We start from the raw sequence: 26126 nt of genomic DNA on the forward strand, positions 1-26126 counted from the left end.
ATGGCCCAACGAGATTTGAAGATCCAGAGATTGAGGACGCCCGTCCCACCTGGACAGGATCTCCGCTTGGAGACCCCGCGTGTGAAACTGGGCGAAGGGAATCGCCTCGAAGGCCGAGACCATCAATCCCAGACATCTCATGCACGTCCGCAGAGACGAGTGTGGAACGTCCCTGAGGGACCTGACTTCCTCCTGAAGAGTTCTGAGTTTGTCTCCCGGCAGGAAGACCTTCGCCTGAACCGAGTCCAGGATCATTCCCAGGTAGGGAAGACGAACCGACGGACTCAGTGTCGACTTTGGAAAATTTATCGTCCAACCAAACTCCTGCAGAGTTTGCATCGTGACAGACAGGTCCTTCTCCAGACCCTGGCTGGTCGCAGACCGAACCAGAATGTCGTCCAGATACCCCAGGACAGAGATGCCCTGGGCTCTCAATAATGCCAGAACCGGTGCAAGCACCTTGGTGAAAACCCGCGGAGCCGAGGCGAGACCAAAAGGTAACGCCACGAACTGGTAGTGATCCTCCGCAATGGCGAATCGAAGGTACCTCTGGTGACCCTCGAAAATGGGGATGTGAAGATACGCATCCTTTAAATCGATGGAGGCCATGAATTCCCCTGGAATCAGGGCAGCCACCACCGACCGCAGGGATTCCATGCGGAACTTGCGAACCCGCACAGAGCGGTTTAGAGCCTTCAAGTCCAGAATTGGACGAACCTTGCCCTCCTTCCTGGGCACGGTGAACAGATTGGAATAAAACCCCCGAAATCTGTCCCGATGAGGCACCGGAACCACCACTCCCTGAGCCCTCAGGTCTCGCACCGCCAGGTGCAGGTCCCGTAAACGCTCTGGAGACAGTTGAAGATTTGAGGGAAAAAATCTGCTCTCCGGCCGAGAGAGAAACTCGATCTTGTAACCAGATCGAACGATCTCCTGAACCCACCTGTCCCGCACGCGGGCCAACCAGGGTTGAAGAAAACCGAGCAAGCGTCCCCCCACCCCAAAACTGGGTGAGGGCGCCCCTTCAGGCCGCACTGTTATGGGCAGCGGGTCCGGACTGACCGGACTTCTGTTTACCAGACCAGGGCTTCTTTTGAGAGCCTTGTCCTTTGAACGGTTTGCCCTTGTAGTGCGACCGAAAGGCACGAAAGGACCCCTGAGGGGGCCGAAAATTAGCATGCTTCTTCCCAGAAGCCCCCTTAGCCTTGGGGAAATGGGGCAAGAGAGTGCTCTTACCTCCGGTGATCCCCTTAATCAACACATCCAAGGACTCCCCAAAAAGGCGAGACCCATCATAAGGCAGATTGGCTAAGGTCTTACGTGAAGATTGGTCCACCGACCAACACTTCAACCAAACCAGGCGGCGAGACAACACCGCCACGCTGTGCACACGTGCAGCCAACGGGACTAAGTCCAAGTCCGCATCACACAGATACATGACACCCTGGTGGATCTGATCCACCATATCCAGGGTCGCCGGCGAGGCCGAATCGGCCACTAGGACGCGCCTAAGCATCTGCGTCCAACTTGCGACAGCCTGGGCCGCCATGAGAGAGGCAAACAGAGCCTTAAGCATAGAACCCGTAACAGAATAAGTATGACGGGCAAGAGACTCCATTCTTCTATCCGTGGCATCACGGAACACCGGGGAATCCTCTGCAGGAATCACAGTGGATTTGTTCAAAACCGCAATTGCGTGATCCACCGGGGGTGGTACACACCACCGTTCATCAGTAGAAGGCGAAAAAGGATAACGCAGCTTGAACCTACTTGGCACAGCAAAAGGTTTGCGTAAATTGCGCCATTGTTCCTTAACAGCGCGCTGAAAATCATCATTGCAGGGAAAAACCTGCGGCGTCCTGCGTTTTCTCTGCGTCCCATAAGCCGCCAAGGCAGCGGGGGGACACACTTCATCCTGCAAACGCAGCGTTTGTTTTATGGAAGCAATCAATTCATCCATGATTGCAAGCTCTTCAGGCGAGCCAGGGGGAGAATTATCCACCCCTTCAACTTCAGCCTCCACCTCGGACCCCACTAGATCCAGGGAGGAGCGGGACCCCGATAAGGAGACCCCCGCCATAACAGCCCCATCACCTTCACCCTCAGAATCAGAGGAAATAGAAACTCTGGGTCTTTTAGTAGATTGAGCAGCCACCAGCATCTGCACCTGAGCAGCAAGGCCAGCCACAATAGTGGCCAAATCCCCCCCTGGGGGGGAAACAGCGGTCCCCTGGCTTTCCACCAAGGTGTCAGGAAATTTGCCCTCCTGAGAATCCATTGCCCCAATATGATATGCCGGAGAATAAAGGGTTAACTGCCCCTTTAACAAGCGCGGCGAGCGCAGCCCACCGCACCACACACAAGCACAATGAGACCCCCACAGGGACAATAAACTGACACAGGCAATGGATATAGCAAGAACAGAAGGATAGAACCTGAGGAGACCCTCGCCGCTGCCTCGATCGGTGTACCCAGGAGAAGAGGAAGTGATGAGACCAGGGCGCTCTATTAAAGCCTATGGGAGGCTACAAGAAAATGGCCGCCATGCATGTAGAACATGCGGCCGGAGCGAGTGTAGGCAAAATGGCGCCGTTTGGCGCCGAAACCGCCGCTCCTCAGTACAGTAATGCACATAACACCATCCACATAAAAAGCATGGCAGATCGCCGCAGCGATCGCTGTATAGTGCCCAAACATGCCACAAAACATGCCCCACAGCACACAGCTTCTCACACTGACAAAGCTGACACAGACAGTGTCACACAGCTCTCCCCCCCCTTGCAGCCCGCAGCATGCAGCAGAATGATAGGGAGACAAACAGTGAGAACAGAGGCAGGTTACACAGTCCCAGACTGACACCCCCCCAGACAGACAGGTCCCCACATAGATACACTTACCTCTCAATGGCGTGGGGGACCCGCACAGGCGAACAAGCCGCTGCACATGAGGCAGGGAGAGTCGCATACAAGACGCACAAAATGGGGGTTAAGAAACCGCACAGCGTCCAGTGAGGTAGCCACCTCACCAATCATCCCTGCACCGAACAGGGATGGGTCGTTCACTGTGCCAGGAGCGTTACCTGGCTGAACGCTCGATGGCAGGCTGGGAAGCCACTGACCCACGACCTGCGACCAGGGGGGATCAGCCCGAGACCCAGCCCGCATAATCCTCTTCGTCAGAAGAACTAACTAATGCTGACAAAAAGAACAGCTAGGTAAAGATAGAGAAAAAAACTCAAACAAAAATCAAAAAAGAAGAAAGAGGCTGGGGCACAAAGCCCCAGCACAGAGAGAACCAGCTACTCCTGACAAGCTAGACATTGAAACTGAGATATGGTTGCAGGAAGTAGGAGGGTATTGACTGAGGGGACCACCCCTTGAGGGTGGGATATGTTAAAAGCTTTAATGTTAACATATTCTGTTGCCTAGCTACTCCTTCGGAGCAAAGTCTAATACCCCATTGTGACGAATATGAAGAGGCGGCGACTGTCGGAGGACGTAAGAGAAAAAATATTTTAATAAAATGCCAAATGCATACTTACAGGCAAGAAGAATGATCAAAATCGCATAACAAGAATCCACCACACATGGAATGGAACATGTCCTTGTAGATAGGACCGCTAACGTGTTTCGGGAGTCAAGCTCCCTTCATCAGAGCTCTGGTGAAGGGAGCTTGACTCCCGAAATGTGTTAGCGGTCCTATCTACAAGGACATGTTCCATTCCATGTGCGGTGGATTCCGCCACTGGTGTCAGTAGGACTGTGAATGGTGTCAGTCAGTAGAGCAGTGGACTTTTTTAGTAATGTAGTGGACAGTGTAAGTAGGGTAGTGGATGATGTCAGTATAGCAGTGCTGGGTGTGCCAGTAATGCAGTGGATGTGGTCAGTAGGGAAGTGGACGGTGTCTGTAGCTTTTTATTTTTATTTTTTTTTATTATTTTAATATTTTTAATTTTATTTTTTTTTATTTTTTTTTACAATTTTATTTTTCTTTATCATTTTTTAGGAGCACCATTGGGGGACTTGGTGAAATATCAGGGGTTTAAACAGACCTCTAATGTTTCAACTTGGACAGAGAGAAGAAATTGAGGACACAGCCTCAGGACCCCATTCACATGTATGCAAATCTGATTTGCATGACACTTGAACCAAACTGGCTCTCTATGGAGCTGGTCCACATATATGCGGTGCAGTGGCAGTGTGAATTCACAGTGAATTTGAAAGAAGTCCTGTGCATTGCGGTGTGATTCAGATGCAAATTCCAGGTTTATTGCCTTCTATGGGAATACATCTCATCAGTTTTGAACACAAATCCAATTAGAATAAAAAACAGCATGGGAGTCCCCCCAATCCATAACAGGCCCTTTCAGATCTTAAAATTTGTGGATTTTAAGGGGAACCCCACGTCAAAAAAAGAAAATTACAGATCGGTACCAATCACTCACTGAGTCCATTCAGAAATAGAAGGGGCCATTACATGATATATTTACCAGCCCCTTTCCCTGCTCTCAATCCCCTCCATTTTTGCTGAATGCTGGCAGGAGTGATAGGAGGAGAAGATGGCTTTCAGCAGCTGCAGGAGGAAAATGGAGGGATCAGTTGTTCTTTATGCCACTCATGCCACCCTTCCTATCCTGAGTTAGGCTTCTGATAGGACAGTTACTTGTTGTCTAATTTAAATATCCTCTTCCGGACTGCCCCATGAATATATACTTCAGCAGGGCGGCCCCCCTGTGCACAATCACCTACCTGTACGTAATTTCTAGGTCCGGATCTCTGGCGCACCCACTGGACACAGCAGGAGCCAATCAGCGGGTCCGGTGGGCTTGATGTTCACTGGCACCCCCACGATCGTTCCAGAGAGAAGCAGAATGGCGACCTGCCTATGTAAACAAGGCAGATCGCCTTTCTGTGAGAGGGGAAGATGGTGATCCTGTGCTGCTGCTAAGCAAGAACACGGATCTCTGTCTTCCCCCAATCAAAGCACCTCCCCCACACAGATAGAAAGCACTCCCAAGAAACACATTTAACCCTTTGATCGCCCCCCGATGGTAACCCCTTCCCTGACAGTGTCATTAGTGCAGGGACAGTGCATTTTTTTTAGCAGTGACTAGTAAAAAATGTTTTTTAAAAATTAGAATTCCATAAATTTATCCCATAGTTTGTAGACACTATAACTTTTGCGCAAACCAATCAATATACGCTTATTGGGAATTTTTTTACTACAAACTTGTAACAGAATACATTTTGGCCTAAATTGATGAAGAAATTTGATTTTCTTTTATATTTTCATATTAGATATGTTTTATAGCATAAAGTAAAAAATATATATATTTTTTTTTAAATTGATTATAGTGCAAAAAAAAAAAAAACGCAGAAGTGATCAAATACAACCAAACGAAAGCTCTGTTTGTGGGAAAAAAAAGGACATCAATTTTATTTGGGTACAGCGTCGCAGGTCCGTATTGCAAAAAATGGCCTCTTAATGAAGGGGAATAAACCTTCCGGGCTGAAGTGGTTAAACAGGTATAGCTTGGAAGTTTAGCATGCTGATTGTTTTCCATCCCCTCCAAATTATTTCTGAAAAGATGACCGTTTAAGTTGAGAGTTGTTGGCCGCCCATATACATGTGACAACCAGGTCAAGTATTCAAACAACAGCAACTTAATTTAAATATACACAACGAATAGGAGACTCCTGAACTGTAAAAAGCCTGTGTCTTAATTACCTGTCAGTGTTGAGATGAGGGGAACACATCATATATCCTCTGTATGCTCGTAAATGGGGGAACTGATTCATTGTGGTGCCTGGAACTCTCCGACTGAGATCAGGTGTGTTCGAGTTCTGGTTACCCATGACAGAATATAATCCTAAATAGGACATAATTATCAAATAAACAAGATCTCCACTTTTAACAACAGATTATCTACTAGTATACACTTCATAGAAAGGCTGATTTAGCATTTACCGTAACCTAGCAACACAAGTATGTATTATTATGCTGTTTCCAAGTAACACCTCAATAGGCATATAAAGAACTAATGATAGTGTATGCAAATGCTGGCACCAGTCGTTTCAGAAAATACATTGGATAAATGTGTGGTGCAAAGTTCTCATGCTCATTGTACACATATTCCCCAGGTTGCAGGTTTTTTTTCCCACACAAGGAATATACATATAATACTGTGTAAAATAACTGGCATCAGCTGAAGATAAAGTATCCACCTGGAAAAATGAAATAAAATAAAAATAAAATGTACAGAAGACCAAGTCAGAGCCTTACAGACCTGAGAAAGAGAGATCTAATGCTGACATGGTAAAATAACAGCCATAAAGAAATGAGCTTTAACAGGAAAAGGGGCGATCTTATCCTTCAAACCATATTCCTCAACAAGTGTTTGGTGAATTCACTAAAGCCTCGTACACACGCAACGATTATTGGCCGTGATATTTCGGCCAACGTCGGATCGGACGATTTTCGGCTTGTTAGTATGATGCTTCCGACAACCGACTCCGACTTTTCGGCCGAAAAAAATCTGGTGTGCAGGCTATAAAATTTTTATTGGCCGTCAACACAACGGCCGATTTTCGTGCAGTCAGTACAGATTTCGGCAGACAAAAATCTGATGAGCAAGACTGGGCATGCTCAGAGAATAAAAAACACACGGAAAGTAAACCAGCACATGACATCACTTTAGAAGTAGATTTTTGTTGGGCGAGAAAATTCGTGTGCAGTCTAGGCACATTCCAACCAACAAAACAACACTCTGGACAAAAGTCGGACGATCGGTCGGCCGATAATCGTTGCGGGTGTACGAGGCATTAGAAGTGGTGAAACTTGAGGCTGAAGTACCTTTCCTTGGTCTGTCTGAAATAACAAATTAGGAAACAGGTTTTTTGAATGAGGCAATCGTAGGAAGATATAAAGAGTTGGTCTGAACAACATCTAGAAAATGGTGAAGAATCTCCTAGTGATGAAATGGTAGTAGAGAAAAGGATTGCAAAACAATGTCCTCATTTAAATTAAAGGAAGCCATCTTAGGTAAAAAGCGGGGGGGTTGGGTTGCAAAACAACCTTGTCCTCGTAAAGACTCAAAAAGGGTTCTTTACAGGGCAATGCTGCTGCCAGTTGCAAAACCTGTCTGGTTGAGGCAATTGCTACATGGAAACTTGTGGGACAAAGGTGAAAATGAGAGTTCATTAATCAGCTCAAATGGTGGTATTTGAAGAACTGACAAGACTAAATTCAAGCTCTATGATTTCAAGGGGAACCTGACAGGAGGAGCCACATGAGTAACCCCCTCAATAACTGTACAAACCAAGCAGTTTGTAACCAACAGCATCTGACAGAGAATAGCAAAGGCAGATGCCTCTATGGTACCATTTACCACTTTACCACCGGAGGATTTTGCTGTCTTACGTCCAGGCCACTTTTTGCGATTCGGCGCTGTGCGACTTTAACTGACAATTGCACGGTCGTGCGACGCCGTACCCAAACGAAATTTACGTTCTTTTTTTCCCACAAACAGAGCTTTCTTTTGGTGGTATTTGATTACCTGTGCGATTTTTACTTTTTGCGCTATAAACAAAAAAAGAGCGTTTATTTTGAAAAAATAACAATATTTTTAACATTTTTTTATATGAAATTCCTCCCAAAAAATATGTAAAAATCTAATTTTTTTTAAATTTTTGGCCAATTTGTTTTCTGCTACCTAGGTTTGGTAAAAAAAAAAAATCACAATAAGCATATTTTGATTGGTTTGCGCAAAAGTTATTGCGTTTACTAACTAAGGGAAATATTTGTCATTTTTGGTGTTTTTTTTTTAACGAGCAATGGCGGCGATCTGCGATTTTTTTTGCGGGACTGCGACATTGCGGCGGACAGATCGGACCCTTGACTGACATTTTTGACACTTTTGGGGGTACCAGTGACATTACTGCAGTAATCAGTGCTATATATATGCACTGTTACTGTAAAAATTACACTGGTAGGGAACGGGTTAATTTTATTGGAGAGGGAGGGGTTAATGTATGCCTGGTGCTTACTAACGTGTGGGGGGGAGGTGACTGAGTGAGTCAGGGACAGATCGGATGTCCAGCTATGCTGAACACTCCGATCTGTCACTCCCTGTCACTTAGGAGATCTGCCCGCTCTGTTTACACAGATCTCCAAAACTAGATTCCCCTGGCCCGACTCCCGCTGTGAATGAAAACAGCGGGAGCGCGCCTCTGGCGGCCCGCGAGCGCCGCCTACAGGGGGAGGAGTCCAGCGACATAGGTCTACGTCGCTGGACGATAACGAGCCACTGTGCCGCAGTAGCAGCACAGTGGCTGGTGGTAAAGTGGTTAAGGAATCTGAGTACCACAAAGTCATTACCTTGATGATATCCAGGGCCAAGCGCTGGCCAGCCCCAAAAAAAACATCTGAGGTCATGTACTATAGCCATGTTCTAAAAACATAACTTTACCCAAAAGTGGAAGTTCCACTCTTCTCCCCCCCCCCCCCCCCTTCCTCTGCTATACCCAGCTCACAATTTTTTTTGAGGGGGGGGGGAGCAGGTACCTAGTTTTTTGAAGTACCTGCTCCCACTTTCACTAGGCGATTTCACTAGAAGTTCCTCCACCCCCACCACCCACAACATTCTGCTATACGTCCCAGGCCCCAGAAGGCTATGGATTATTTACAAGGCACAGAGCAGCTTGCACATGCACAGTGGGAAGCCACAAGGAGTCACAGCCACAGCTAGGATGTCAGGGACCAGAAGACTGGTGAAGAACTGGCCCAGGTGAGGACAACACTGGTCCCTTGGAAAAGTAATTTTCTGTTTATCAAGAGTTTTAATTTTTGAATACCAGGCTGAATAACTGACTTACGTAAATGTGATAGCATTGTGCATAATACCATTACAGCTATTTGACTGATCATTAAAGCTAAACCCCAAGCACAGACATCTTCATCAATTCTATAAAACAGTTACCACTTGTAGATATGCTAAGTGCCGGTTCACACTCCTGCGGCTGAGGCGATCGCATGTAATATCGAAGCGCACTGCTCCTTCATTACATGCGATCGGCTGTGCGGTGCGAATTCAGCCATACAATTTGTATGGCTGAATTTGCACTGCACCCGCACAAAAGTCGCACATGACCCTTTTTTTCAGCCGCATCGGGATCGGATCGCACAGTGGTTCACACTTGTGCGATCCAATCCTGTGCGAACTGTAAAGATCGCACTGCGATATGCGATCAAACTGGGGGTGACGTTAAAATTTCATTGACACCCCCAGCGTATCGCATATGGCAGTGTGAACTGCCAAGGGTGCGTTTGCGATGTGGGAACAGGCTGCGAATTCGCAGCCTTCCCGCATCGCATTAGTGTGACCCGGCACTAAATGTGCAGATCAGTCCTGTTTACTGTACAACCCTGTAATTTTGTAAATACCAGGTGCTTCAGCCAGCTGCAGCTCCCATACAGGGATGATGGTCAAACATTCCCATAGACACACTCCTAAACTCCTCACATGTTTGTAAATATTTTATTATATCTTTTCATGTGACAACACTGAAGAAATGACACTTTGCTACAATGTAAAGCAGTGAGTGTACAGCTTGTATAACAGTCTAAATATGCTGTCCCCTTAAAATAACTCAACACACATCCCTTAATGTCTAAACTGCTGGCAACAAAAGGGAGTACACCCCTAAGTGGAAATGTCCAAATTTGACCCAAAGTGTCAATATTTTGTGTGGCCACCATTATTTTCCAGCACTGCCTTAACCCTCTTGAGCATGGAGTTCACCAGAGCTTCACAGGTTGCCACTGGAGTCCTCTTTCACTCCTCCATGATGACATCACAGAGCTGGTGAATGTTAGAGACCTTGCACTCCTCCACCTTCCATTTGAGGATGCCCCACAGATGCACAATGGGGTTTAAATATGGAGGCATGCTTGACAAGTCCATCACCTTTACCCTCAGCTTCTTTAACAAGGCAGTGGTTGTCTTGGAGGTGTGGTTGGGGGTCAGTATCATGTTGGAATACTGCCCTGTGGCACAGTCTCCGAAGGGAGGGGATCAGTATGTCACAGTACATGTTGGCATTCATGGTTCTCTCAAGGAACTGTAGCTCCCTATTGCTGGCAGCACTCATGCAGCCCCAGACCATGACACTCCCACCACCATGCTTGACTGTAGGCAAAACACACTTGTCTTTGTACTCCTTAACTAGTTGCAGCCACACACGCTTGACACCATCTGAACCGAATACGTTTATCTTGGTCTCATCAGACCACAGGACATGGTTCCAGTAATCCATGTCCTTAGTCTGCTTGTCTTCAGCAAACTGCGGGCTTTCTTGTGCTTCATCTTTAGAAGAGGCTTCCTTCTGGGATGACAGCCATGCAGACCAATTTGTTGCAGTGTGCGGTGTATGGTCTGAGCACTGACAGGCTGACCCCCCCACCCCTTTAACCTCTGCAGCAATCCTGCCAGCACTCATACATTTCATTTCCCAAAGACAATCTTTGGATATGACGCTTAGCACCTGCACTCAATTTCTTTGGTCGACCATGGCGAGGCCTGTTCTGAGTGGAACCTGTCCTGTTAAACCGCTGTATGGTCTTGGCCACTGTGCTGCAGCTCAGTTTCAGGGTCTTGGCAATCTTCTTATAGCCTAGGCCATCTTTTTGTAGAGCAACAATTCTTTTTTTTCAGATCCGATCCTGAGAGAGTTCTTTGCCATGAGGTACCATATTGAACTTCCAGTGACCAGTATGAGAGAGTGAGAGCGATAACACCAAATTTAACACACCTGCACCCCATTCACATCTGAGACTTTGTAACACTAACAAGTCACATGACATTGGGGAGGGAAAATGGCTAATTGGGCCCAATTTGGACATTTTTATTCAGGAGTGTACTCCCTTTTGTTGCCAGCGGTTTAGACATTAATGGATGTAAGCATAAACTTCATATACCATATTTCTTTGATCTCAAATTTATTAGAACAAGGCAGGGGAAACTACAAATTGATAAAAAAGAAACATCAATCAGTACAATGTTGCATACAACAAAGAAACAATTATCTATAATACAGGATGGGATAACAAGAACTTACTTTTTAAGCTCTCTCGTGGGTGATGGCGAGGGATTGAGAAGAACATGTCTTGCTGCCTTGCTGTATCTTCTCAAAAATGGTGGCTGATACACTTCCTACCCATAATGTTAGGCTTCCTAACAACTTTATTTAAACACATCCTGAGTTTACAATATATGCAGAACTAGAGCCATACCAAAAAAGGACAGTAGATGGCGCCTGAGCTCTGCATATAACTAACTTGTGCGAATCAAGAAACCCCAACATGTTATTTTAAACAACATAAACACAGGTAATCAGAATAGAAGTCTGGTGGACAGAACAACATACAGTACTTGACCACTGAATCACTTTCACCCTGTTGTTCTTCAGAAATGCGACAGTGGCCTTAGATGTGTGTTTTGGATCATTGTCATGTTGGAAAAGTGCACGAAGACCAAGGGCACATGGTAGCATCTTCTTTTTTAATACAGAGCAGTACATCTATGAATTCATGATACCATCAATGAAAAGCAGCTCCCCGACACCAGTAGCACTCATGTAGACCCACAGAAGGACACTGCCACTACCATGTTTCACTGTAGGCACTGTGCATTGTTCTTTGTACTCCTCACCTTTGCAATGCCATACAGTTTTGAAGCCATCAGTTCCAAAAACATTTATCTTGGTCTCATCATTCCAGAGTACAGAGTCCCAGTAGTCTTCTTTTTCAGCATGGGCCCTGGCAAATTCTAGGGCATTAGGAGAGGCTTCCTTTGTGTATGACATCCATATGTGTATATATATATATATGTACATATACACAGCTCAGCCACACAGCACAGTTTAGTCTGGCAATGGCAGAGGCCTTTTTTTGCTAGTGCAGTTTACTTACATTTACAGGTCTCTCCATTCTCAGCCTGTGACTGAACATTGAAAAGAGAAAGAGTAAATTAGCTCCTCTCTCTGTCACTCTGTTCTCTCACCCTATCCAGATGGTTCTTGCACTACAGCAAAACCAGTTGGCTTCTTCTCCCCACCCAGTCTGAACCCTGCTGTTTAGGGATTGCAAGTCAAATGCAGGTATTTGCATTGCTTGCATTGAAAAAATTACATTTAAGAATGTTTTGCTGAATACAGAACTGTATTAATTTTGTGTCTTTTTTTTATCTGCCTGGAGTTCACCTTTAGTGCTCACTTACATTAGCTATAGACATTTTTAAGAATGGTACAAAAAAAATGAATGTATTGTATTTCAATGAGCCTAGTTTACACCATTCCGTTATTTTCATGTGCATTTAAACTGTACGGCAAACTGCATTTTTTTTTTCTTTTGCACATAAACATACCAGAGCACATGTGAACAAACTGCATGCATGCACTATAAACAGCTTACAAATGCATGTATATGCACATGGGGAACTGCACACTGAACACGGGAATTGCGGTGTAAATAAGCTCCAAATGTTTATCAGAGATTTGCTGAATTAGACACAAAAAACTACACAAAAGGTTATGGACAATCTATCGCTAAACCATTTTTTTTTCACAAATACTCATATTGCAATCTCTCAAAAATGAAGTAGACAATAGGGTGGTAGAGCCAAGTCTATGGGAGGATTCGCTGGACAGAAGAATCCTCAGGAGACCAGAGATTGTATAAGAATACGTCAGTACTCTGACACCACGCTGAGATGTTATATGACGTTCTTATATCAGTATGTGGCATTTTGTTTTTCTTTTGGGACTATGAGGTAATTAGACATTTTTATTATCTAGCTGAAGAAAGAATCTATAATCCAATGGGGCCAGACTGTCTGTTTTTAAAGCCAGAAGAAAGAGTAAAATTGTACTTGTCAAACATATAATGGAAGTTCATATCAGATGAATACTTGTTATTTGAAGTAATATGATAGAATTAGATGCCAATTCCACCCACAAGTGACAGCTCAGACCTAATCGGAATGACATGATGTACATAATGTTTCCAGCAGTCGCCTCCATTCTTAATGTAGCAGTTTGTTGACTGCCATCATGATGATTGTTTAGTAAGAGTGGTCAAGAAAAACATGTGGTATGTGCCAAGAATCCACTGACTTGTTGGAATGTCACATCCCTTTTAACCCCAAATGGGTCAACAACAAAAAAAGAAGGGGCTTTTGGACAGAACTGAACAGGCAAGCTCTTCAAAGCCTAAATATTTACTTTACAATCACACTCCATGATTAGGCCAAAGCAACTCAAGATGGGGAAAAGTTCCTATTCTGATAGAACAACTGGCTCTGGCAATTTCACCAAAAGTGGTACAGTTGACTAGTAATACTAGAGTGCATGTGACTGAGGTCAAGGGTGGGACATCTGGAGTCAAGATGTGGCATGGACTAAGAACTAGAGTCCTAGAGGTGAGCATGGGAAGAGGTGACAAGGCAGCTATATAGCAGGAGGCTTTGGGACCATTTGGGTGATAATTTGAGATGAGGTTGGTGATGTATTAAGTTCTGGTTGGCTTTGTATGTTGTTACATTTTGGTGCGTACAAGTTCACTTTATAAACAGGTGGCTATTTTATGAGCAATTTTAGTTCAAAGAGAGCTGTATGAATTTTTAAATATATTCTTTAGTGAGAGTAGAGCATCATAAACTGTTAATATGGGGCATTACAACCAGTTAGAATGCATAATGTAAATAACCAGAGGCAGATACAAAAATTAGAAAGCATTAAATATAGTTAAAATCTATGAAATCACAAGGCCATGAAGGAGATTGTTTCCTCAATTCCAGGATTACATCATGTTGTTAAATATAACACTGCACAGACATATGCCTCGAAGCTCTAGAGCGGGATTTCTCAACAGGGTCCCATGGAACCCTAGGGTTATTATAGAGGCTACTTGGTGTTCCTTGAGCAATGAGCAATTTTTGCCTTTCAGATATATTCCCACTTACACCATTGATCTTTTTAGCTATCTGTAAGGGTGCAATTATTCCCAATGACCACAAGTGTAAATAGCATTCTTCCTACTGACCATCACACTAATATATCATGAGTTGTAGATATTTTTAGCAAGGCTTCCCTGAGACTGTAAAGTTATTTTAGGGATTGGTCTGTGTTGAAAAGGTTGAGAAAGGCTGTTCTTGGGGGTCATAGTCACCAGTTTATGGATTTTTGTTATAGAACATTAATGAAGAATGTGGGAGAAAGATGCTTGTAAGTAAAGTGAAAGAAAGGCAGGGAAGCAGAAGTAAGAAAGGTGTGCATGGAACAGGGAAAGAGACATAATAAATAAAGGAGGGATTTATGGGTAGGATGGAATGGGGGAAAGTCTCTCTTCTAGTAATGGTTATCTACGAATTCCTTTCTAATAAGCACTTAGCCAGGATTACCTAGAATGTTCAAATACTTCAGAGTACTGGAAAATGGAATCCAGTAAAACCAGATATGCCTCAACTGGAGGATATGAGTTCTTCCATGCTTTTGTGCATGCATCTTCCAATGATCCTATTTATTTTAACGACCCGGGAATTGATCCAAATACTTACTGGTACGAGCGAGCGTGGTAACATCACGTGAGTAAGTTTGTACCAAGAAGGGTTTGGATCAATTACTGGGAAATGGTATTTTTTATCAATCACTTGTATTTTTTAACATGGAGAGTAGTTTGATTCACTTTTAATATAATCAAATATTTAGACGGTTTTACACTATGTTAGTTTCCCTGATTAAGTTTCACGGTACGGTGAACCACTCTGGGCCACTGGATGGGATACTTTGCCGATTTTGTCTAAAGATTTGGAGGTGACATCAGATCTCCTGGAGATGGTGTATTAGGCGGTTCCCATGCTGATGTGATTCCAGCAGTGTCCTTCTGTGGTTCAACATGCCTATTTACAAGGGGAGAGAACCACAAGCACCAATCTGAGTGTAGCATAAAAGTACTTTAATATGGGATAAAAGTACCGTTACTCACAAGCGTAGTGTAAATACAGGCATCAAAACATGATTAGGAGGTCCTGGGCATCAGGCATCTAGGGGGTCCCTCTGTGATCGGACAAAGCTTGTGCAGGGGAGCGGGGGTCTCCTGTGTGTGGCAGGAGGCTATTCTGGTCAGTGGGCTGCTGTAGCTCAGATGGTCTGCATGTCCAAGGGCCGTGACGTCACTTCCTGGATGCTGAGCTTCAGACAAACGGCAACGCGTTGCGGAGCATGCGCTCCTTCTTCAGGCCTGATCATGTTTTGATGCCTGTATTTACGCTACTCCTGTGAGCAACATTGCTTTTATCCCATATTAAAGTATTTTATGCTACATCTCTCTCTACTGCCAGCAGCCATCTCAGTGGACATAACTTTTAATAACCCCCACCCCCCAGCCCAGTAAGGACTGCCTGAGCAATACCAGTTATCTGGTTGCGCCATTACCCCCTATTTGTTTCTAAATGCCTATTTGACTCTTTATACATAAAGGGTCCATAGGTTCCAGTAAGAGTCCTCTTAAACTGAGGTGACAATGCACTTGGGTGTTGCAAGCATTGGACAACATAAGATTTGTTCCATTATCACAGCAGTATATTTGAACTTAGATTGATTTGGGACTGTCATTTTTATTTTATTTCTTTTATATTTTCACACACTGGCTCATTTGTATGTATTTCTTGTTATCACTATAGGTGTGGCAATGTGGATTATTATTTTCTGGAAAAGATGAACTTAGCCTTTAGGGAGTTTTATGTGTGTAAAAAAGGATGTCATTCCTTTTGGCATCATTGTGAGTTGCAGATTTCCATTACCTGATGTAAGGATGGGTTTAGTTTTCCAGTTGAGTGTTGAGTAGAGTGTACATTAAAGAAACAGTATGTCTTAGAGGCCCTGTTAAACACCTTTGCATTCAAATTGCAAAAATATTGTGAGCATCTGGTAAGTTCAACTGTGGTGGATAATTATTTGAAGAAATGGGAAAGCTGAGCTTTTCTGAGGAAGCAAAGGTGAATATGGCACGGGTCTGTGCTCAGGTGTTCAAGCAGGAGCAAATGCAGTTGGTTAGGGAATTTTGCACCCTGTGAGCATCTGTTGATGAGTTCCAGGAAGTCAGGGTCTTCTAGTCATAGGAAGGAAATCTAATTCTGTAGGACTGCAAGGAGATGGGAGGGTGAAGAGGCAATGTTCACCCTGGGAAAGCGCTTCCTACAAATAGTCCAGATAGTGCCTACAGTATGATCTGATATGTGTTTTATACCGTACTGTATAACAGTGTGTTCATTTTGCACACAATACATTTTCATAAACCTTTGTTCAACAAAAAAGATTTCTGTACTGAACAAATGGGATTATAGCTTTGATGTATACAAATATTGCATCAAATAAGCTTATCCAGCTATGTCAGGTTACCTCATTTTGGGATATCCATTAAAGTATGGTATGAACAAGTCTTTATTTGGTATTTTGCGAAGTACAGTGGCGACTGACCTTATGCAGCTGGCCAACTTAATTATGCATTGCAATATACAAGAATCACTTGCTTTATGCAAACGTTTTCTAGAAGTATATAAGGATGTATAGAAGAATGCAGAGGGTTAACTAAGACACTTACAGTAAGTATGGTCATATGCTCATTATGCCTTATATGTAAGCACACACATGGTTATATGCATGTTATATGTAGGTACACACATTGTTTCAGTCCTATTGCATCGCAGAAGCTATTACCTAGCCCCAATCAATAGTATCCAAAATCGACTTCAAACAAAATTTCATACTTGTTACTCACCATTTCTCTGGACTGCTGAGAGAGTGCTACTCCAGCTGTGTTCACGAACACAAGAGTTGGCACAGGGTGGTGAAATAGTCATAAGCTGACATTGGAGTCTAGGGAGAACTCCTGGAATTGCATGTCCATAATTTAATGGATGGTGAGATAGCATTAACCTAGCCATAAAAATAGAGTAATGAGAAACTTACAGTTTAAAAGAAGGATAACTACCTATTCGTTTATCAAAAATCTGCTAACAGTAAGTATATAAATAACAAAAATATATATATTTTTTAACACATATGCACTTGAATCAATTACAGTACTTTGAACCACTAACCTAAAAGCACACATGCAGCAAGTTAGGCCAGACTAATTTCAATTGTCAAAAAAAAAAACTCACCAAGGCTTGAATGCTTTGACACAAGGTGAGGATATTCGATTGGAGTCGGATTTATCTGTAGCACTGTAGTGGGTTAAAGCATATCAAAGAGAAGGTTCTAGGAAGAGGAGACGGAAGGGGGATAAAAGAAAAAAAAAAAAAGGAGGGTGGGTGTTTAGGGCAGGGGGGTAGGTAACAGGGAGAGAGCAAGAATAAAAGTTGGGGAGTGGGACTTCTAGGAGTGTAACGTCATGAGCTACCGTAAGCAGGGGCTCCTAATTTGAAATTAGGAGAATTCCTATGCTGGTAAAATCAGAACTACTGTATGTACAGAAAAGAGCTAGCAGGTGTTTACATAAATCTGTAGCTTAAAAAAGCAACCAGCTGATCCAAGTGTTGATGTAGGAGGTCATATTTTCCTTGCTTATGTATACCAATTTCTCCATCTCAGCTACCTGGTCTATTTTCCTAAACCAATCTATGATCTCAGGTGTTGTAGTCAATCTCCAGAGTCTGGGAATGAGTGTCTTTGCAACATTAAAGTGTTTATTACCCTAACAAAAAAAAAAAAATTGCTACTGTTCCCTTAACCACTTGACTACTAGGCACTTAAACTCCCTTCCTGCCCAGGCAAATTCTCACCTTTCAGCGCGGTTTCACTTTGAATGACAATTGCGCGGTCATGCAACACTGTACCCAAATGAAATTTTTATCATTTTTTTCCAAACAAATAAAACTTTCTTTTGGTGGTATTTAATCAATACTGGGGTTTTTATTTTTTGCTGAACAAACAAAAAAAGACGGAAAATAGTTTGTTATAAAATTTTGCAAACAGGTAATTTTTGCACTGATAAGGCAGCACTGATGGGCCCTGATAGGCACTGATTGGCTGAACTGATGGGCACTGATAGGCTGTACTGATAATGTGGCACTGATCGGTGGCACTGATAGACAGCACTGATAGGTGGCACTCATGGGCACTAATAGGTGGCATTGATGGGCAATGATAGGCACTGGTAGGTGACACTGATAGGCAGCACTGAGGATGGGGCACTGATAAGTGGCACTGGTGGGCATTGATAGGTGGCGCTGATGGGCACAGATGCTCCTCCTCTTCAGGACCGATGTCCCTCTGACAGCAGCCGATCAGCTTTTTTTTCACCCCACGCTGACAGTATGAGGAGAAAAAAAAAAGCTGATCGTCGGCTGCTGTTTACATCAAGTGAACAGCTGTCATTCGCTGACAGCTGATCACGTAGTAAGGGGCCGGGACTGGCCCCTTATTCCGATATGTGATCAGCGGAGTCTCATGAACTCTCTGATCACAGAGCGAGTCGCGCGCACGCTTCACAGGGAGCGCGCAATCAGCTCATGCACAGGAGGACGTACATGGATGCCCTCTCGGCAATTCAGGTCCATGCTGCAGCCATCTTTCGGCTATAGCGCGGGCAGGAAGAAGTTAGAGCATGTTATACAGCACAATGCTTGTGCTGTGTCATTTGGCCCCCTGAAACACCTACAAAAACCTGGATGATCCTGACAGTTTCTACCCTCCCCTCTGTAAACTGACCATTGTGCATCATGGCTGCTGAGCTCTAACACTGTGGTCAGTGTACGTGCCTCCATCATCCCTCCTCTCTATCTCCTGTGTCCTCCTTCCCCCTCCCCCTTCCCTCCCCTCCCTGCCTGTCAGCTCTGTGTCATGGCTCGTCCGCGCCTCCTACCGCTGAAAAAACGGTTAATGTATTCTGTAATCCTCTGTCTCCTAAGCCTGTGTGCCTCTGTGTTTTATAAAAAAAAAATGCTGTGAATAACCAATTTCAGTGTGCTGCATGGCGATCACATGCTCAGCCCACTCTCTCTCTCCCCTCCTCTCCTCCCAAGTGATGTCAGAAGGGGAATCTTGGCCCTGCCTCCTGCAGCTGTCAGATGGGGAGAGGAGAGAGCCGGCCGGTCACCTGATCGCCGGGCAGCACACTAAAAGCAGGTATTGACAGCATTTTTTTTTCTAAAACACATAGACAGAGGCACAAAGGCTTAGGAGACTGAGGATTATAGAAGGTCATGCAAGTGGTTTAACAACCACTTTAAGCAGCGTTTGTGGCTACATCAGCCGCATCTTCCATTTTTAAAGTCTCATGCACTTCAGTGATAAGTGCTTCTACCAGTGCTTTTTCATTCACTGCTGCGACCATGGAGGAATCATCCTCACTATCGGATGGATCAGGGGGTGTGATATTAAATCCCCCTGGACGGGCCACATTGACAATAGCATCAGGCTCAGAATCAGATGAGAGAGCCTGAGCAGGGGAAGGCGGGGGGATGCTTCCTCCTGGGCCTTTGCCTATGCGTCACTTCCAACCAGGACACTAAGGACTGCGGGACCACCGTCAGTGCAACCATGAGAAGCTGGGGTTCCGAGGGGAGATGTGACCCTGAGGCTTCATAAGGAAAGGAAGACGCTGCAGTACAAAAACGATCTTTTGGCACCACTAAAGGCTCCCCTCAAGGCTCAGGGTACTTAGCAGAGAGAGAGTGATAACAGGGACCCCCAAAGACTCACCCTACCAACAGGAAGAGCACCGAGAATTCAAACCCAGTATTCATACTGTATGTCCCAGGCACAAGAAGAGGAAACTAAGGAGGAAGAGGAGGAGCTTTGACATCCCCACGAGGCTTCAGTTTTTTTACAGCATCTCCCAGACTAAGGGAAAATGGACCAGTGACAAGATCCGGCTACAAAAACATGGCCGCCAACCAGAGACCAGCCAGACTAAGGGAAAATGGCCCCGTGACATCATTCGACTACACAAACATGGCCACCAACCAGAGACCAGCCAGACTACGGGAAAATGGCCACCATCAGCTACAAACACTGAAGCATGCTGCCAGGATCTTTCCTGTACCCTCTGCAATGCTGCACCCTCTGCAAGGGGACCCCCCCTTAAGGTAGGACGCACGTTTAGGGGAGACTCTGCTGTGCACTCTGCACCGGTCTCTGCACTTGGACCCCCCTGCACTATACCCACACTGCAAACAGCAGGGCATGCACCTAGGGGTCTCCTACACTGGGACCCCTCCAGACTACCAGGGACACACTATCCCAGGACCCTTACAGAGTGGGGATAGCGGGGGAGACCCCAGGGGTCTCTGCTGCATTCTCTGCCCTGGGATCCCCACCAGACTCTAGGCCCAGACAGGGGGGAATGAGAATGGGGGAAGCCCAGCTCAGTGAGGAATTTAAGGATGGGAGGAGGGAACCTGCAGGCAGGCCCTACCATCCCTAGAGATTACCTGCATCCACCCCAAAGAAAACCACCAAAGGGGGGACTGTACTTACCCTTCCATGGTGTTGGTAACGCCCCGGATAGAACTCCTCGCCACCGAAGTAGGGGAGCTGTCAACCAAAGGGACCGCTTCGACTAAAAACCAAGCCCGGTCGTAGGCTACCCTGCAAGATGTTTAACTCACGGGCCAGCCTCTGCCTCTGGCCGACCTAGTGCGTGTAGGGAAGGAGAAAATTGCTAGGACCAGAGATCCCAGCCCGGAGACTAGGTCCTTACTCCTGACTAGACAGATTAAAACGGATTACCTAGAGCAGGAAGAGGGGTTATATACCAGCTGAGAACAGCCCACGGGCGTAGCCAGGTGTTTTTTGTTCTGCCTAGTCCTACTCCTGGAGGAGGCAATATAATCCACTAGTTACGATTTATGGAGGGCTGTGTCCATCGATCAACGAAAGAGAAACACTTTTTGGTAGAGTTTTTGTAAGATGTGCATTGCTTACCTGTCATTAAGGACTGAAGAATCCAGATAACCTGAGCCTCTAACATGTAAATCTGTAGGGGGTTAAACAGGGAAGGGATATAAGATACTGTAAGATACCGAGGCATATTTATCAAGGCTTTAATTAGTAATTTTGCCCACATTGCTCAGTTTTAACGTCAAAAAGATTTTACTTAATTGCTTGCAAGACTTTTGAATATTTTGTTATTCTTGAAAAATTCTAGGGGAGAGACCTTTTTATAACATTTAACCAAGTTTTTTTTTTTCAGTTTTTTCACCTCGAAATCCTGTGACTAACACACTTCTGGTTCCGTGTCTACATTTTTTTCCACTTTACCTATGGAAGAAGCCATGGTTGTCATTTACTTAGCATCCAACATGTCTGTCTTTGTTCATTTCAATTACACAATTGCTTGGTGGGAATGGTGGATACACAATAAAGAAAAGCTTGTGCTTTCTTGTCAGCTCAGAGGAAGTAACGGACAATTAAAAACTCTTGCAGCCATCACATCTGTGGTGAAAGGACAGTGAAAAAAATAATTTCATGTGTTGATATTTTATACATAGTTATACTAGTCCAGCTAGGACCAATGTAACTGCATATACGGTATACCATACCTGGCCAATGTCAGGTAGATACTGCTACTCCTGTGATCTCTACCCGTTTCCAGGTCCCACTCCAAATGGCTGCCTTGCTGCATTTTGAACACAGTAGGGCAGCCACTCAGCAACCCCTATGTGCGGTCTGTGAACATTTCTTGTGATTTTTTTGGTCACTGGCTTATTAATGCATTGCTGACATAAAGACTTGGACCAGTTAGCTGACAGTTTCACATTGCAGGATGCACACTCCTTTGTTTGTGGATGTGACCCTTTATTACTTTTGGGTTCATTTTCTTATGTTGCTTAGTCTAAACACCAGAAGACATAAGGGACCAGATTAGATGACACCTTAGCTTATGTAGCTAAGCCACACACCTTCTAGTGCAAGGAAACATTTGGACCCCAAGGAAACATTTGGACCCCAAACTTCACAGACTTCATCCCACAAAAGTGAGGAAAATGAAAAACTCAGGTCACCTTACATGGAGGGATAGAGGCTCCTCCCACAAGAAAACACATAAACCACTTCTAGGTTCTCAGTATTAGAATATAACCGAAGGCTCCGAGGGTCTTCCTGAACTGAAAAATAATGCTTAACCTATGCATTTTTCCTTCTGGCAAAAAGGTCTATTTCCTGGTATCCTCTTTTTTTGCATAAATCTGTGCAAAGACAACGGGTCTCGGGCACCATTCTGTCTGCACTAGTTTGCAGGTAAGCATCTTTGTGATCCACTGTGACCATAAGAACCCCAAGTGACAACGAATCCTTTACAGTGTAAATCGACTCCATTAGGAATTTTTTACATTTCACGCATTTGTTTACTCTCCAAATTCAGAATCATCATGTACTTCCCCAAGGGTTTCCTTCTGTGGAAGATGTGGGAGTAGAACCCTCCTTCCCTTTCCTGTTTTGCAAGTAGGGTTACAACCCCGTGTTGGAGCATTTATTCTAGCAGAGATAAGAGTGCTTCTGCTTTTGTTTGGTCTAGGGGTAGAGGAGTAGCAAAGAATCTTCATGGGGGGAGGTCTGTAAATTCTATTCTGTAGCCATTTCTTGTAATGTCCAGTATGAAGGGGTTTTTGGTTGGCTTTTTGCTACAGTGGGAGGGAAGCCCTCGATCTTCCTTCCACGTGGCAGCTTGAGTCACCGGGAATTAGGCTTTTCTTGTCTTTGTTGGGTTTGAAAAGAAAGACCAGCCTTTCCTTTGGCCTTGCTGCTTGCTTGGATGGTAACCGCTGACGTTACATCTTTTTACACCATAATTCCCCACGAGTTGGGACTAGGGGCGGTGAAGTTGTTTTTGGATAGAAACTCGGAGGTTCCGGATTTGCAAATCAATTTCATCATGGAACTCCTACAGTTTGCTACTAGATCAAATTATTTCTGGTTTAACAATCAGTTTTTTCGCCAGGATAGGGGGGTAGCCTGGCTAATCTGTTCATGGCCCAATGGGAGGAGGACGTCATCTATGGCCACAGCAGACCTCAAATACTGCTTTGGGCAAGATACATCGATGACGTCCTCCTCCCGTGGAATAGGACAAGAATAGATCTAACAGATCTAATAGATCAGACACCAGGGGTATCTGTTTGAACTTTGAAGCGAGTCAAAATACAATGATTAAGCACAAGATGTATGTGTGAAACGTGTCTACGAGACTTTATGCTGGTGTCTTTGGTGTCATCACTTGCAACTTTTTGGAAATAAAGGTATTTGAAACCTATTGGAATCCCTGGATGTGCGGCTAATTCTTTTCCTACGAGTCAAAATACAATCAATTCTCTTGACTTAACCATTTCAATTAGTGACAATAAGTTTATCACCACTACATACTTCAAATCCACAGACAGGAACTCATATTTTCCCACAGACAGTTGCCATCATGACCTGTGGTTACCGGCAGTCCCTAAAAGGACTATATATGAGGCTTAAATGAAACTGTACAGAACATAGAAATTTTATTTCTCAATCACAAATCCTCACTAAAAGATTTGTAGATAAAGGGTAAAACAACTCCTTTTTATCGGACACCCTGAAAAAGTTGACTATGGATAGGTCTGATCTATTACAAACCAAGATACGATCCGATAATGGTGATTTTTCTTTTTCCTTGCCATTTGTCACTACTTTTCCACTCAGTTTAAGAGCATCAAACATATAATGGAACGACAGTGGCACATTCTAAAGAATGATAGAGTACTCAGTGGCGCTTTATCAGAGAAACCAAGGGTCATATTCAAGGGGGTCCTGACTCTTCGAGATAAACTGGCCCCTAGGGTTCTCAACCCCCCTGTGGCTAAACCTAGCTTCTTTGGTAGCTTTGTTGGCTACTATAGATGCAATATGTGTCAGGTTTGTTCTATAAATAAATGCAAACAGAGAAACATTAGGGACTTCATATCTACCTGTACTGGTCAGGCACACCTTATCAAGCCCTTTATATCATGCTCAAACACAGGGGTGGTTTATCTGCTGCAGTACCCGTGTGGCCTGCAGTATATAGGGAGAACCAAACGTCTCCTTTTCGTCCGCATCAATGAACATATAGCCAATATCAGGAAAGGCTTCAAAATCATTCAGTATCCAAACACTATCTTTTGAAACACAATAAGGATCCAACTAACACCATTTTTTTTGGTATAGATACATTTAGCCCCCATTAGCAGGGGGAACCCCTAGTCAGAGGCCTATCCAGATTAGAAATGTCCTGGATTTACAGGGCCAAAACCTTTACACCTTTTGGCTTAAATATGGACGTAGATGTAAACGCTTTTATGGATAATCCTTAATTTTTAATACTATGGCGTTTATTGACTTTATGGATTGGTTGTTTTTTGCATATAGACCTATGTGAACTCCGTGTGAGCCACAATATCTTCATTTTTTAGGGTCTGTCCTTGTTAACATTTGTATTTGCTCATCAAGTTTTCAGCAATCTTTTTTCTAAATTTTATTTATTTATCATTTTTTCCATATAAATTTCTATACATTCATGGTATCATATATTTTCTACATTGTAGCAGAGGTTAAGATTTATAGCTTCAATAACCTTCCCACAATGGGAAAAGATAACATCAATAATAACAAATAATCATATCTTAAGTATTCCGCAAATAGCTGGTATGTTTCTATACCTTTGACAATCTAACCTCTCTTTTAATACTCGACTCTGAGGGACCACGGAACAAAACGAGACAAACACTAAACACGAAAAAAAAAATCCCCAGGGGGTGGGGGGTAAGACGGGGGGGGATGGAAGGAGTAAAGGGAGAGGGAATTCTCCCTAAGTATAGGGTTCCCTCTATCTCCTAAACCTTCATACTGGATTCTGTCTTCTCGAGATTACATATTAATTTATATTTTTCTATTTTATGGTTGGCATTTAATACCAGATTTTCTAATTTATTAACCTCTTCCACCTTATTAATCCACATATTCATGTCTGGTGGGTCCTCTTTTTTCCACTTTAAGGTAATACACATTTTCGCTGCGTTAAGTAGATGGGGTATTATTGAATTTTTGTATTGTTTACACGGGATGTTAGTTTTGTGGAGGAGGAAGAGGGCTGGATCCATTGTCAGTTGATATTCTGTCAGAGTTTGTATAGTTTCATGAATCTGTTTCCAGAATTTTTCCATTTTGGGGCACGACCAAAAAATGTGTAATAGTGTCCCCCTTCCCTCTCCACACCTCCAACATCTATCTGTATTTGTTGGTGTTATTTTATGCATTTTAACTGGGGTTTGGGACCATCTCGACAGTATTTTGTAGTTCATCTCTTGTATTTTTGTGCTAATAGATGTTGAATAGACCAACTGGAATATCTGCCAATTCTTTCTCCCACTCGTTCATGTATATTAATTGGGAGACTGGGAGGGGTCTTTTTTCTCTCTCTTTTGGAAAACACTGAAGTTTTTTCAAACATTGAGGTTTTGTCACATTAATAATTTACACAATCCTTACAATCTCAACCCTTTTTTTTTTTTTTTTTTCTTCCCCACTCCTTTTCTCACTTAATTCCTGGTGGAAGGGATTAGACGTTGAGGATGTAGTGATATATAATGTCAGGAAACTTTACGGGTCTGTACTACAATTTTATTATATACATAAAAAGTATGATATTTCTTTTTTTTTTTTTGTTTCGTTGCTTAGGGCCAATGTCCGCCGACTATAATGATGAAAGGGGCTATAGTATAGAAAGTAAAGAATTGGGAGCTATACATATATATATATATATATATATATATATATATATATATATATATATATATATATATATATATATTATATATACACATACATGGGAATGAGTCCGGGTGGGTGGGGAGGGGTGAGGTAGGGGCGAGCTGTCCTGATCATATCTGGCCCTAAACCCCAATTAGGAAATAAGCTCTAGATAACAGGAGGAAGTAGAGGAAGAGAGCTTCATAACGAGGGTTAAATAAAGAGGAATTATACCTCTTTTAGGGGGGAGTCGAGGGGTTAGTACCCCGAGAGTTGGTGTTGGTATTTTTGGTATTTTTTTTTTTCCTTCCCTTA

The 26126-nt window shown here is 43.8% G+C and overlaps 1 protein-coding gene across 2 annotated transcripts in view; it reads right to left on the minus strand.

Annotated features, from left to right (window-relative positions):
* LOC309557152 (uncharacterized protein C8orf89 homolog) overlaps positions 1–26126 on the minus strand; it is a 53593-nt gene that overhangs the window by 15456 nt on the left and 12011 nt on the right. The window contains exons 2-4 of one of the 2 annotated variants that reach the window (XM_082259808.1): positions 20985–21036; positions 16834–16991; positions 5728–5869 (exon numbers count right to left, since the gene is read on the minus strand). In XM_082259808.1, the coding sequence (XP_082115934.1) occupies positions 5728–5869; positions 16834–16991; positions 20985–21036 (352 nt within the window). The remainder of the gene's footprint in view (positions 1–5727; positions 5870–16833; positions 16992–20984; positions 21037–26126) is intronic. The other variant, XM_082259807.1, reaches the window with a different exon arrangement.

The sequence above is a fragment of the Pelophylax lessonae genome (assembly GCF_965119305.1).
Source record: "Pelophylax lessonae genome assembly, chromosome: 5".
Taxonomy (NCBI): Eukaryota; Metazoa; Chordata; class Amphibia; order Anura; family Ranidae; genus Pelophylax; species Pelophylax lessonae.